At 30.1% G+C, this 15,899-nt stretch overlaps 1 protein-coding gene across 1 annotated transcript in view; it reads right to left on the minus strand.

Moving 5' to 3' along the window:
- Positions 1-15,637, minus strand: part of LOC140044068 (uncharacterized) — a 28,382-nt gene extending 12,745 nt beyond the window's left edge. The window contains exons 1-6 of the mRNA XM_072088549.1: positions 15,538-15,637; positions 5,830-5,901; positions 3,985-4,227; positions 3,213-3,375; positions 2,156-2,283; positions 383-631 (exon numbers count right to left, since the gene is read on the minus strand). Coding sequence (XP_071944650.1) covers positions 383-631; positions 2,156-2,283; positions 3,213-3,375; positions 3,985-4,227; positions 5,830-5,890 — 844 coding nt within the window. The 5' untranslated portion in view covers positions 5,891-5,901; positions 15,538-15,637. The remainder of the gene's footprint in view (positions 1-382; positions 632-2,155; positions 2,284-3,212; positions 3,376-3,984; positions 4,228-5,829; positions 5,902-15,537) is intronic.
- Positions 15,638-15,899: the final 262 nt, after the last annotated feature.

The following is a 15,899-nucleotide window of genomic DNA, read 5'->3' on the forward strand; positions in this document are numbered from 1 at the left end:
AAAAGATCATTGTAATTTTTAAAAATTTGAAAAATATTTCGGATCTCAATAATTAAGATCGTAAAACAATACAAAACAACATCATAAGTTGCGATGAGTTGCGATTTGCATTTGTAGTAGATATTATTTGATATGTGAACTTACCACCTGTAGCCATGATTATTGCTTGGAATCCCGGTTTAACGACGGAGCTATCGGTTGTAATACGTACAACAAGTGTATCACCTGCTGGAATTACGTAATCCGGTGGATTACTATAACCATCATAATATCCAAGCTATATATTATGTAGCCTAGTGTATTTGCTATTGTTAATTATAATAATAGATATTAAACATAAAAAACATAGCATACATTTAGGAACAATCAAATATTGTTTTACCAGTATGTATATGTAAACCTCCTGGTTTAGTAAGTCGGAAATCACTACTTTGCTTTGATTGTATTCCAGTTCTTCTGTCAACTCGATATATGCCATCCGTCCAATCAGACCAGTATAGATAATTCTCATACATTTCAATACCAAAAGGGTGCTTTCCTTCAATGTCAAGAATTCTTCTTCTGTTGGTACCGTCCAGGTTAGCTTCCTCAATTACATCAGTTCCTGCATCACACCAATACACCTTTCCATCTAAAAAAATAAATAAATACATCAAATATTAATGAGCATCTTTTTAATTGCTGTTATATTGTATTCCAAGATGGCTGTTATATTGTATTCCAAGATGGCTGTTATGTTGTATTGCAAGATGGCTGTTATATTGTATTCCAAGATGGCTGTTATATTGTATTCCAAGATGGCTATTATTATTGTATTCCAAGATGGTTGTCATATTGTATTCCAAGATGGCTGCCATTAAATCGCATAGTTGCTGTTTTTCATGTATCTAATTATTACCAAATTGATTTCTTTGCATATTTGGAATCCTTTGGACTAACAAGGCAATCTATAACCACATAACACATTACCTTATTACTAGTAGGATACTTTGCAATTGAGACAACACATACACCTACTTTCATCTCCCCCAAAAAGTTGTCAAACAGCACTCATCTGCACACTTGGTCCACACCAGGTTAGCCTCGTTATACTCATTCCGTACGATAATTACGTATGGGAAACATCAAAATATCAATGCTAATTAAAATATTTCTAAAGACAGTATATTTTTTTTGGTTTGATAAGTCACATGAAGAAAAAACCCACAAAAGTGGTACATTTTTCGTTGAAAATTAAAGAACAATCTCTGAATTTTAATTATTTATTTTACACTTACCAAAAATACAAAAGATCCTTTATATTATTTGAGAACTGAAGATATTTATTCTATGAGTATGTAGTAGTTTAGAACCCAATTTTGCAATTTTAATTATCAACAATTATCACTTGCAATATAATGTTTACATATTTATTGTAATTGTTTTTGCGTTTGTTGTTTATCACTGTTCTTTAATAAATTATTTATACAGGTGGTCAACAAAAAATTAAAAAAAAAACATTCCGTAAGGTAAACTGGGTTATTTAAATGAGATTTAGTCCTTATTTAAGAATACCTGTCAGAACTACTACGGTATATGGTTGATTTGATAGTTAATCCGATATCTCCGCCTGTTTTCCGTACCAAACGGTTGAATATCAGTAACAAATAGGCCTAACTTGATAATAAACATAACCAATTACAGTGACTATAAAGTTACAGTTTGATACTTCTCATTTCACACTTTTACAACACTTTACATTAGAGTGGATTGTTAGGGTGCTTTTGATTATATATTAAATTACAGTTTTCCTTTTATACTTGATGATATTTTATGTTACACATGTTTTATGTTCAGTTCAGATTCTGGTGCCACTGCGATATTTTCAATAAATGATGATGAGGGCCCCTCAAAATCAGCTTCCGCTGGCTGGGTTGAAGTATGGTTGAATAAATAAATAATAAATAAATAAATTATGATATATATTCATTAAATATAACTACATCACAGTTTATGGTTAAAATGTAGAGTGAGATGCAACAAGTTTATTATAATTGTTAATCTTAAGTAAAGGTAGCACAAGTCAGCCACAAAAGAGAAAAAGAACTTCTAATGAAATGAATGAAGGATATAAATAAACTTTAGTATGAGTATATACGTACAGTCATTAACTTACCAGGAACTGCTAAAACTAGTCCGTTTGGAAATAGAAGTCCAGTTGTGACAAGGGCAGTTCTACTACTCAAGTTATTTAATTTAGCTCGTTCTATCGTCTTTGTTCCCCAATCAGTCCAATATAAATATCTAGAATACATGAGAGTAATAAATCCTCATAATTTTACAAGTACCTTGGTATATTGTACGATTTGAAATAAGGATCAATAAAATCGATTTGAAATGATTAATTTTAGCCCACCATTGTGTATTCTATTCAATTCAATTCAACTTTTATTTCAGGCAATTGTCCATAATGGTATAATACATTACAACAAAAAAGATGAAGGAGAGAAGACCAAAACTTGTATATATTGGTATATAATGCCTCTCTCCATTTGTAGTACATGTTTGAATCCATCAACAAATAATTATATATACAAATTAACATTCTGTTTTCGCTTTTCATTATTCTTGTAAGAAATCAGTAAGTCGAAATCTTCAAATATTCATAAAATGATGGAATATTGTTTTCCATAAACAAATTCCTCGCACTAACAAATCTGGGTTGTCCCAACAACCTCCGGAAAGCATTATTATAACAAACATTAAGTCGGTTGATATCTTTATACAAATAATGAATGTTTATGAGTGTAATGGTACAAATAATGGCATGAGGTGAATGATGAAAGGTTATTATATAACCTTTCATCATTCACCTCATACCATTATTAAGTATTAAAGGTTTGAGCATCATAGAAGAGATACCGGTACTGACATTTAGCCTACACATTTTATTCTGGGATGTTATTACCTCCACCGAAATGACGACCAATCGTGTGTGTGTGTGTGTGTGTTTCTTTCTATATTTTAGCAGGATTTTCATAGACTTATAATAGCTTCATATCTGTATGGAACACGTTATTCAAATTTTGCGCTCTCTAGTTGATCTAGAAATGAATTTTCTACCTTAATTTTCTATATGTACGAAATTGTTCTTGTCTGATTTTTATTCCCAGGAAGATTAGCTTACAATTGTTTGTTATTCTTTTTCGATAAAATCAATGTTAAAAACATACCCATAAGCTGGGTCTACCTCAATCGCACGTGGCTTTTCTAACGTTGTGTCAAAAAGAATTGTTCTGTTTGTTCCATCCAGGTTTATTACTTCGATTCTGTCTTCATTTTCACTTGTCCAATAAAGTTTATTTCCAATGGCATCAATAGCTAAACCGTCCACAACTACACTCAGAGGGCAGAAAAAATCAATTATGAAATGCACCATTAAGCAAAAAATGAAAATAAAATTATTGTTCGTAGTTTCCGAGATATTAAATTAAGATATATTTCATATTGTGATAAGCCAATATATAGTGGAACCATGCTTTTAGGGCACCCCTATTCAGGAACAGGAACACTTTTGATTGTGCTAAATTTTTGATTAAATACCTATAAAGGAGACAACATTTTTCCCATCACAAAAAGACAAATCAAATAATTATACTCATATATATCATTATTACTACAATCGCAGATATTTAATAATTATTATAATATTAATTATGATAGATTTCATTTGTGAAACGTTGGCTGCTCAATTTTCAATTCTCAATTTTCTGAATCCAGATCAATTGTTCATTTTGGTAAACTTTAAGGAAACACTTGAGTGCTACTATAATTCGATTCATATAGATTTGTTTCTCAAAATGTATGGTTGAATTTTTTTTTAATTCTACTTCAAGACACACTTACAGTATTTAAACATTCTAAAAAAATTAAAATATAAGTTTGTTTGTAGCCAGAGAATATATAATAGAGATTCTAATAAAATTGAATTGAGATAATTGTTACCTCCAGAATGAAAAGACACTAAAACGTCACGTTCGTCGGTGACAAGTGAATACCATTCAATGGTAGATTTTGATACATCAGACCAGTATAGTGTAGCGGTGTTAGCATTATAATCAAGAGCGACTGGTCTCTGTAGTGGAACATTCTTAATTGCGTCCGTAAATTCTAAAGATGTACCACTGGAATCAATAGGCGAAGAGTAAATTCCTGGAGGATCGAGATTGGTTACAAACATAACATCACCTAAAAAAAATAAAAATAAATTGGTTAAATATTACCTGCAAAGCAGGCTGTGCCATACTATAACTGTGTTCATTTAAGTTATTAATTTAAATTAATGTATATCATTTTACGTGTCTTAATGTTCAATTTTGTTGATTTGTAAACAGGATAAAAAAAAGAAATAATATTTAATTATTTATATTGTCTAAGGATATAAATATAGAAAATATAAATATGATAATAAATGTCTATTAATGGATACATTTTAAATGTTTGTACTATACACATTCTTATTTATTATTATTAACAAAATTTATTTCAGATTTGTCCATATTACAGTACATATCAAATATAAAGTGTAAGCAAAACATTCAAACAATATATATATAAATATCATATAAAATAATGGGCAGTACGAAAAAACAAACTGAAACACTAGGTGAGGTGCTTAAGTACTATGTGGCATTAACGTTTGATTCAAACATACTAGATTGTTCAACAACAATCTTTACAAGAGAAGTGTTACTATTTGTAACTCTATTCATAAATCCATAACAGGTTTTTATAATATTCATAGAAAGATGGAACAACATTACTTGTTACAAACATCTGACTAGCACTACAGTGTCTAGGGAACCCCATACATTTTCTACTGCAATAAATAGTGCTACTATAAGATTTAAACAGATTACACTTAACTTCATTGGAGCATTTGCTAAATTTGCGGCAAAACAAATTAGCATTTATGCAAGTGGATCTGTACTGACGTCTGATATCATGAGCTTCATTTAGATCATAGGATAAAATATGACAAAGCTACAACACAATTAAGCTCATTGCCACAGAGAGTAATATGTGTTCTGAATAATATATCATGCTTAATATCATATGAATCACAGATACTGACTAACATTTGGAGTCCAGTAAGTGAAGGTGATAAAAGTGTATATATCATCGACATAACTTGAGTTGTTAATTCGCACTCCATAAATAGACAACCAACACTACTTGTGTTAAGCTGTTAAAATCCTCAATATATAAATTATATAACAAGGGGACATTATGCCCCCTTGTCTCACACCATTGGAAACTGAAAACCATTTAGATAGGTTATTACCCCACTTAATACTGAATGTTTGTAACCCATACCACGATGCAAGCAACTTAATATATTTGTTTTATAATATAATGTTATGTGCATTTAAAGTAATTATCTATCAAAACCTTGTAAAATAAAAAAATAACTCAAATCAATGAAATAGTAAATTAATATTAACAAGTACAATACATTTATAGACGTCCAATACACGCGGACAGTTCGTGCTTACATTTTATTAATGCATATCCTTTTACACATCTATAATTATAATTTTTTAAACACTTAAAAATGATTATCATTAATGTTAATAAATGGTTATAATAATTGTACAATAATTGTATTAATCATTATATACGTGATATTGTTGAATGAAATTGAATAAAGGTGGTGCATGCCACAAAAAGAAAAAAAAGTGAGTAAAATTAATCGACAAATTGTATTTCTTATTTTAGTCTTTAAACGCCTATGTATGTGCAAATACATAACTTGTTCTATGGGGCTATTGATATTCAATGAGAACTCACCAATAACTACGTCTTGTGCAACCACTACTAGAAAATACCAACACAATGTACAAAATAACATTGTGATTGTTCCTATAAAATGTAATAAAATAGACAATAAATGGATTGCAAATTGAGTTTAATATTTGCTATTATGAAAGTGTTTTTAAATTGAATTTAAAATTTTAAACTTCAACTGTAAATTATTCGCAACATTAACTGTCGACCCTTTGTATCGTAGGTCTTCTCCAAACCCTACCCAAGTTGACTATTTTAAATAATTACTACCCTTTCAAAATATGTTGCAGAACCTGCAGAATAATAATTTCCTATATTAAAGATTAACATTTCAATATATTACAGCTTTCCTAAAGAAAATTACATAAAATAAATTGGAATAGTAAGATCATGGTTTATTTATCAAAACAATCAATTAACATTTCGGGAGGGAGCTATACCTAATGAAAGAACAAAATTATTATTTTAAAGAAATACATGTACTGTACGAACAGTAACAACACAATTGTCAATTCTCATAGCTCTTTACAATAAATAGAACATATGTCTTTCTTTTAGCTGGGCAGATTATGGCCAAAAAGTCCTCTAGAAAAGGATGAGGTGGCAATGGAAGTACTACCGGCTAATTTTTATATTTTTTGAAAATATAGGTCTAGGGAAGGTCACAACTCAAAATTACCCAGAATTCCCTTGGGGGAACATGCCCAAATCGTACAATCAAAATGGCCGCCATTTTTTACATTAAAATTTAGGTTTTTGGAGAATTTAACTTAAAAGTACTTTTCTCCAAAACTACTCACCAACAATCATTGAAACTTGCTAGAACCATACTATGGTATTGGAAAATGAATAAAACAATGAAAAAAATTAAAATATCCATTGCTATAGCAACCGTTGCTATGCATTTTTTTACATTACAGATTTTACACATAATTTTTCCATAAAAAAGCACAAAAGTTTTTTTTTCAAATTATATACAATAACTTTTTTAGCAATTTTTGAATTTAAACTATCTAATAGTATTGCTAAATATAGTAATGTAAAAAAATAATTCCAAAATTGTATAATTTTGTAACAAAATGCATTTTCATTTCCATAGCAACAACATAAAATTATACAAATTGTCCAGTTACTTTTCATTCCATAGGCAAAAATCATCTGATTTTGTTATTTATAAGAAATGCCAAATAGGTTATCTAATGAATATAATGTTAACTTTTTAGGTGTATGAAAAAATGTGTTTTATCACCATAGCAACCATTTCTATGTATATTATATTATCTCTGATTAGGTAAAAACATCCAAACCAAGTATCAATACACCTTTTGTCTCCATAGCAACAAAGCAAATTTACCAGAATTGTGTTAATTTTGATTCTTTAAAAAAGAGCATAACCATCATATGTTGAGTTCTACTTATGGTAGAGACTTGATTTTGGTATCAACATTTTCACAATACTAATATTTCTATTAGCTGTAATGAAATATTTTCTCGATAGGTTGCCAGAAAAACAATTATTGCCAGAAAACTGGCTTTGTTGTGTAAAAATTTGACTTTTATCATACATTTTCCCCAAAACCATTTATTACTAATAATATATATTTTATACAAAAAAACAACTGTAGCTACAATAAATTAATCATAGCACATATTAAAAAAAAAATTTTTATAGGCCTACCATTCCATTTAAATAATTTACATTTAAAACAAATATTTCCCCAATTTTTCAATATAAACAAAAACTATTCAAAAGCTGTGACATGCTGGTAGGTTCTACTTATGCTTGACTTGATTTTGGTTGAAAAAAATGTTTTCCCTACACTGACATAACTTTATTTAACACGAAGTACATCAATACTCGGGTGGAACTCGAACCCATGTCCTTTAGATCAATAGCCTGGTGTTATAGACCATCAAGCTTATGCTGGTAATAGATTCGCATCTAATTAAATGATGCAGTGGGTACTTTGCCAAAAGACCGTACTAATAAGAACATTTGGTTTGATTCCTACCAGAGATTATTGTTCAATGTACATTATAATAGTAGTAATTATGTCGGATTTCACAGGAATATATATATATATATATATATATATATATATTATTTGTGTGTCCTAATTCTGTGTGTGATTTTACTAATTTCGCTAAAAACATGTGTATGCAAATTTCAAATAACAATAGTTTCAGTTGACTAAAAATAGAACAGCAACAACAACAACAAAATTGGTGAAAATATTGTTTTTTTAACTACTGGTATAAAAAACCTGTACATTAAATCAAATTATGTTTTGTTCTAAAATTACAAATTATAAATCTTGCCTCTTATACAAGGGTTTTTAGTTCTCGAAAAAATGACTACTCGCCGATGCCTTTAGAAAATGGACCCTGGCCCGGATTGCCCCAACATTTAATGGAGTGGTCCTTGACCATGTAATAAGATCTGATGTCTTGTTTTTGGTAATAATCTTGCAATTAACTTTTTGAGTTAATAAACAGACAAACACACGCAATCTACTGTACCACAAATACTGTGGAATTACTTGCTAGAGTGTTTCTAAATTAGGTAAGAAAACTTACAGAATAAGCCAAACAAAATATCAAATTAACTTAACTCCCTGACTTTTGCTTATTAACGCCCACAATGTTTTAGTTTAAATAGGTATATTCAAAAGATGCCTATTTAAAAACAAAAAAATCGGTTCATTAATAACAATAAAAAGGTTTTAGAAGGACGTTCTCTTTTCTGTCGGTTACCATTATTGAAAATGCTTGACATTCGTAAAACTAAACCTACTCTGTTTCACAGTGTCTTAGATGATTAATAACATTTTAAAGTATAGTGTTTATTGTTTGGTAGGGCCTTGATAGGGTGGAGGTGGGGAGGCGGAGTTCATTTGAGGGAGGTGCTTATTCGAGGGATATGTTAATTTTTTTTTTCTTATCATCAAATCTCCCAATGTAATTTTATAATACTATTCCCCACAATATATTCCGATTCTTTATGTCATATATTTAATTTGATCTTATTTTTTAACTACTGTACCTTCACATGCGCGGTCCGTTCCTAAAATAAACAAAAAACCGAAATGGCTATAGCCGCTATGGCCAACTTAAGCTCCAGTCCTACTATCGGTTTTTTCTTCAGTCTTCCAAAGGGACACTGTATTGATTGATGGAAAGTGCCTGTTTCCAGTCACCTTCAGGGTCAAATATATTATTTTTACTGCTACCTTGTGTATAAAAGAGAGAAAATAGTTGAAACCAGGGGTAGTCCAGGAGTATTAGACTTTGAGGTAGAAATAAATATGCTAAAGCTGAATTTTTCAGGATAGGTCCCTAATGTTGTCTGAAACAACATACTAAAAGTCCCCGGGTTTCCTCGTTGTGCTTCAACCCGATTGGGCCATTTTTCAAAATGGCGGCCATCTTAAAATTATTTACCATATGCTGACAACCAGTAGGTGTAAGTAAACAATCTTGGTGTCAAAATACTCAGAAGACCCATATTTATATTCACTGTAATGAAAAAGTTTAACAAAAAATGGTCAGAAATGCCTGTTTTGACCTTTGACCATAAATTTGGATTATCTCAATATCTCATCAATGACTGGCCGTAGAGACTTCAAAGTTGTCCCAAATTATTCAGAATGCCCAACTTTCTATTCACTTTAATGAAAGAAAAATACCAAATTCCTTTAGAAACCTTCTATTTTGACCTTTGAACTATTGACCTAGACATATTTTAATTTTATAGACATCTTGGTGATCGATAGGAGTACACAAGCGAAATTGCTGTAAAAATACTCAGAAGACCCATATTTATATTCATTATAATGGAAAAGTTTTTAAAAAAATGACCGGAAATGCATGTTTTGAACTTTGACCCTAAATTTGGATTATCTCAATATCTCATCAACGACTGGCCGTAGAGACTTCAAAGTTGTCCCAAATTATTCGGAATGCCCAACTTTCTATTCACTTTAATGAAAGAAAAATACCAAACCTTCTATTTTGACCTTTGAACCCTTGATCTGGTCATATTGTATACCAAAATTGTATAGAAATTTTGGTGATCTGATCGATAGGAATACATAAGGGAATTTGGTGTCAAAATAGTTAAATTTAAGTTGACATAAAGACAGACAGAATCTAACAATTCATCAGTATGGCCATTGCCATGAGAGGTAAAATTCATTCCAAATTGCTCAGATGCTAAACAGACAAACCAAGCCCCAATTTTAAACTATATATATATGATACATTTTACTGTCTGTTTGGGCTTTAGCCTGTTTTCACTTCTTTTATTCATTTTATTTTATTTTATTTTATTCAAACTCATTCAACAGCGGGAAACCCGCCCCTTACAGAATGGAATAAACTATACCATATAAAAATATATATAAATCTTAAAATCTAACAATACAAAATTATACAATTTTACTAATTTTATTACAAAAACAATTATAACGGTCAAAAAAGATATCAATAGAATTATCTTTAACAACACAATTATCATTAGTAACCAAACAAATTTTATTATTTATTTATTCTTGAAATAAAGGTTAGAAATTAGTCCTCCAAAAAATGCCACGCCTTCTCTATATGGCTAATGTCCATGTTTAAACTTTGGAGCTATACCAATTCTGAAATGTTCCTCTTCGGCAGTGCCATTTAATATTATAGCAGAGACCACTACTGGTTGATTTGACACACACTTATTGGTAAAATTGGTTTTTTTTTTTCAATTGAGCTGCACTATTACATTTCTTTGTGTATATAGGTCTGGAGTACATAATTCATCTTATAACATTTTTTAAATTGTCTAAAACTGCACACTGTACATAGTCACCCACCCAACCATTTATCAAGGTCTCAGTCTAAGTCTCATTTTAGGCTCTAGTCATACCTCCGATTCTTATCTGATATGATGCAATTTAATTTTAAAAGAATTATTGCATTTATCTTTAAGATGTGAACATTTTTCTCTACGGTATTTTTTCTAATCAAAATTCTCTAAAAATCGAAAATACTTCAGGACTATAATTATGATGGTTAATAAAATAAGGGCATGAAAATCTGTTGAAGACCATAACAACTTTACAGTGACAATTTCTTTATAATCCATCTTGATAGATTTGTAAGAGTTTCATATTGTATTTTATTATTTAGGTGATTTGTCAAATGACACATTGTGACCCTTTGATACCTGAAATTATGGCCTCATATCTATATTGATGAATATTATTATTCGTCCATCGGACATTTTTTCTAGGCTGTTTCAGATAAATTTGACATCTCATGGCATGATGAATGGTATGATATGTCCATCATGCTATTTGGGACTTAAATTATTAAATTATAATGTAGTGATTAAAGTTAAAGGTAAAAAAACATGGGTGTTTTGGAATATTTTGACAACAAATTCGCTTATGTATTCCTATCGATCACCAAGATTTCTATATAATTATGATATAAAAATTGTATTGTCCAGATCAATAGTTCAAATGGCAAAATAGGTGGTTTCAAAAGGCTTTTAGTATTTTTCTTAAACTACAGTGAATAGAGAGTTGGGCACACTGCTTAATTTAGGACAATTTTGAAGTCTCTACGGCCAGCAGTTGATGCGGTATTGAGATAACCCAAATTTAGGATCAAAGTTATAAATTTTGAAACCAATTTCGTATCCTATCGATCACCAAGATGTCTATAAAAATAAATATGCCTACGTCAATAGTTCAACGGTCAAAATAGAAGGTTTCTAAAGGTTTTTGGTATTTTTCTTTCATTAAAGTATAAATAGAAAGTTGGGCATTCCGAATAATTTGGGACAACTTTGAAGTCTCTACGGCCAGTCGTTGATGAGATATTGAGATAATCCAAATTTAGGGTCAAAGTTCAAAACATGCATTTCCTGTCATTTTTAAAAAAACTTTTCCATTATAATGAATATAAATATGGGTCTTCTGAGTATTTTGACACCAATTTCGCTTATGTACTCCTATCGATCACCAAGATGTCTATAAAATTAAAATATGCTTAGGTCAATAGTTCAAAGGTCAGAATAGAAGGTTTCTAAAGGAATTTAGTATTTTTCTTTCATTAGAGTGAATAGAAAGTTGGGCAATCTGAATAATTTGGGACAACTTTGAACTCTCTACGGCCAGTCGTTGATGAGATATTGAGATAATCCAAATTTATGGTCAAAACAGGCATTTCCGGTCATTTTTTTAAAAACTTATCCATTACAGTGAATATAAATATTGGTCTTCTGAGTATTTTGACACCAAAATTGTTTACTTACACCTACTGGTTGTCAAAATATGGTAAATAATGTTAAGATGGCCGCCATTTTGAAAAATGGCCCAATCAGGTTGAAGCACAACGGGGAAACCCGGGGACTTTTAGTATGTTGTTCCAGACAACATTGGGGACCTATCCTGAAAAATTCAGCTTTAGCATATTTATTTCTACCTTTGGCCCTTTTTGTGTCTAATACTCCTGGACTAGGTGAATTCATCGTGAACCCGGAAATTACTTTGACCGCGAAGAATCGAAATTGAGTTGAAAATCTACTGTTGAAATCAAACATTTTGTTAAAAAACTAATGTTATCAAATTTACATTTCACGGTACATCTGAGATAGATCAGGTATGTACCCAAGGCAGAGATACCGAAGTTTTTCCATTGTGCTCGCCTATGTCAGAATTAACCATAATTATGTGATAATTTAGAATAAAATGATCACCTATTGTTATTGTATAAAATCTTTATTATTGTTATTCTTAATATTTATTTCTTTCTGTACAGATTTTGTGTGTCAATTATCTCAAAAAGTTAAATGTCAATAATCACAAAAATTTCAAATTATATTAAAAATAATTTAGTTTAGTCGTAGTTAGTTTTTCAGCGTGATCACTCATCCGTGACGTCATTTATACACCATTTTGTGAAATCACAGTATCAATCATATCTCCATAATTCATTATCACAAGAAAATTCACTACACATAAACTTCAGGTCAATATTAGCAAATAAAAACTTGCGCGTTTCAAGGTCATGCGCGTGAAATTGCGCGTTAAAAATTTAGAGAGCTCAAAATTAAGTTTTGATCAATTTTAGAGAATGAATTAGGCCATTAGGCAAAAATTTGCGCGCGCGATACTTAAAAGGCGTAAAAAATACGATTCTAATCACCATCCTTAGTATATTCACAACATTTGAGCCAGTTCCGACTTAAAATAACGCTATACGAGCACGTTAAAAATGACAAAATGCGAAAAATAATTGCACAAAAGTGCTTAAAATTGTAAAAAATAAGGCAATTTTAAAATGAAAATATTTCTTCAGAATGCGCGATGACCCCCAATTTGTTTAACTTATTCTTGAAGCCATTGTTGTAGATATGAATTCATGTACACATTTTATGTACAAAATGTTGTGACGTCATCAAATGGCCACTTGAATTTAAAATTAAGTTTTTTTTCTCTTTCGTCATATTTTATCACATTCAATAGAACGCATCTCTGTTATTTTGTGCCCGATTTTCGATCAAATTTTAGTATGTGATTGCTTAATTAATTGCCTTTCTCATGACTTGCCACTATTTTATTTTCGATGACGTCATCACGCGTAAAAACTTAATAACGTAGGTTGTGTAATTTGACCTTCAGCGTATATTTAAATATCTCACATCTTTTCAGAATTAGAGGTGACCTTGTTGATTATAATTGATTATGAAAGCTGATGAAATGTAGATATAAATTCATATAAAAATTAAGTTTTTCGGATGCTGTGACGTTTTGATATGGCCAGTTGAATTTAAAAAGTATTTTTTTCATCTTTTTCGTCAAATTTATAACAATTTCAAAGAGCGCGTACTGCGCATCTACATGCCAAATTTTCTTCCAAATCTTATATTTTGTTGCTCAATTCATTATCTTTTGAAATTGTCAACTTCAAGTTTATTTTGATAACGTCATCATACCAAAAAATTCAAACATAATGTGGGTCCCGTAATTTCACCTATGTTACACTGATATACAGTACAGAGCATAATCTATATTCTATTTGACACTAATAGGCACCAATCAGCACCATAAGCATTTATCCATCAGGTCATAGAAATGCATAAACCAATATTTTGCGGTAATATCTAATGTACGTGCATGTTTCTTTAAAAATTAAGTATTAGTACAATTTTGAAAATGATCACCTATAATTCGTCAAAGTGACGAATTAAATTCTAGTTTTTATATAGATACTATACTTCATTACCCCAAACACCAGAATCCCCTCCCAACACACCCCATACTGGGTGTGATGTGTACAAATTATGTTGAGTTAATACTCCCAATTCATAACCCCTATTATTTAAATGGAATGGTAGGCCTATAACATTTTTTTTGTTTTAAATATGTGCTATTATTAATTATTGTAGCTACAGTTGTTTTTTGTATAAAATATATATTATTAGTAATAAATGGTTTTGGGGAAAATGTATGATAAAAGTCAAATTTTTACACAACAAAGCCAGTTTTCTGGCAATAATTGTTTTTCTGGCAACCTATCGAGAAAATATTTCATTATAGGTAATAGAAATATTAGTATTGTGAAAATTTTGATACCAAAATCAAGTCTCTAGCATAAGTAGAACTCAACATATGATGGTTATGCTCTTTTTTAAAGAATCAAAATAAACACAATTCTGGTAAATTTGCTTTGTTGCTATGGAGACAAAAGGTGTATTGATACTTGGTTTGGATGTTTTTACCTAATCACAATATTTTACAGTCTCCATACAAACTTTTTAACATAAAATTATTCCGAACTGCAAATAATATGCAAAGCTCCAAATTCTATATATTTTATTTCAGGTAAAAATGAGGTAATCTAATATACATAGAAATGGTTGCTATGGTGATAAAACACATTTTTTCATACACCAAAAAAGTTAAAATTATATTCATTAGATAACCTATTTGGCATTTCTTATAAAAAACCAGTACCAGATGATTTTTGCCTATGAAATGAAAACTTAACTGGACAATTTATATAATTTTATGTTGTTGCTATGGAAATGAAAATGTATTTTGTTACAAAATTATACAATTTGGAATTATTTTTTTAAATAACTATATTTACCAATACTAGTAGATAGTTTAAATTCAAAAATTTCCAAAAAAAGTTATTTTATATTATTTGAAAAAAAAAACTTTTGTGCTTTTTTATGAAAAATTCTGTGTAAAATCTGTAATGTAAACAAATGCATAGCAACGGTTGCTATAGCAATGGATATTTTAATTTTTTTCATTGTTTTATTCATTTTCCAATACCATATTATGGTTCTAGCAAGTTTCAATGATTGTTGGTGAGTAGTTTTGGAGAAAAGTACTTTTAAGTTAAATTCTCCAAAAACCACAATTTTAATGTAAAAAATGGCGGCCATTTTGATTGTGCGATTTGGGCATGTTCCCCCAAGAGGATTCTGGGTAATTTTGAGTTGTGACCTTCCCTAGACCTATATTTTCAAAAAATATAAAAATTAGCCGGTAGTACTTCCATTGCCACCTCAACCAAAAAATAGCCTCTAATCTGCCCACCTATTTTGATTGATTGATAGATATAGATAGACTGATTGACTCGATTATTCAAGCAACATGACTTTGTATTATTCTAAACTGAAAGATAATCTTTTAAATGCGACTTACTAACCTGTACTGTTTTATCGTATTCACTGGTTGTCTCCTTTAAAACGAAGAACCTCTCACGCACGAAAAGTTTAGATATAGACCAGAAACATGACACCAGTAACTAATAATAAACACAAGGAAATTCTCATATTATTAAAATAACATTCGGCATTTAACAAAACCAACATTCAAGAAGGAAGTTAAAAGAAAAACAGTAAATAAGACAATAACAAACAAAAACGCATCCATTTGTATTGCACCAGGGAAGGTCTCTAAATTAAATGAGGATTAACAGCCTGGGGGATCATTTTTTTAAAATTTCATTTCATTTTTTTATTCGACACAATCGGTCAAGGAACCTGGAGATTTTCTTCAAATTTAGAG

Source organism: Antedon mediterranea, chromosome 3 (genome assembly GCF_964355755.1).
Source record: "Antedon mediterranea chromosome 3, ecAntMedi1.1, whole genome shotgun sequence".
Taxonomy (NCBI): Eukaryota; Metazoa; Echinodermata; class Crinoidea; order Comatulida; family Antedonidae; genus Antedon; species Antedon mediterranea.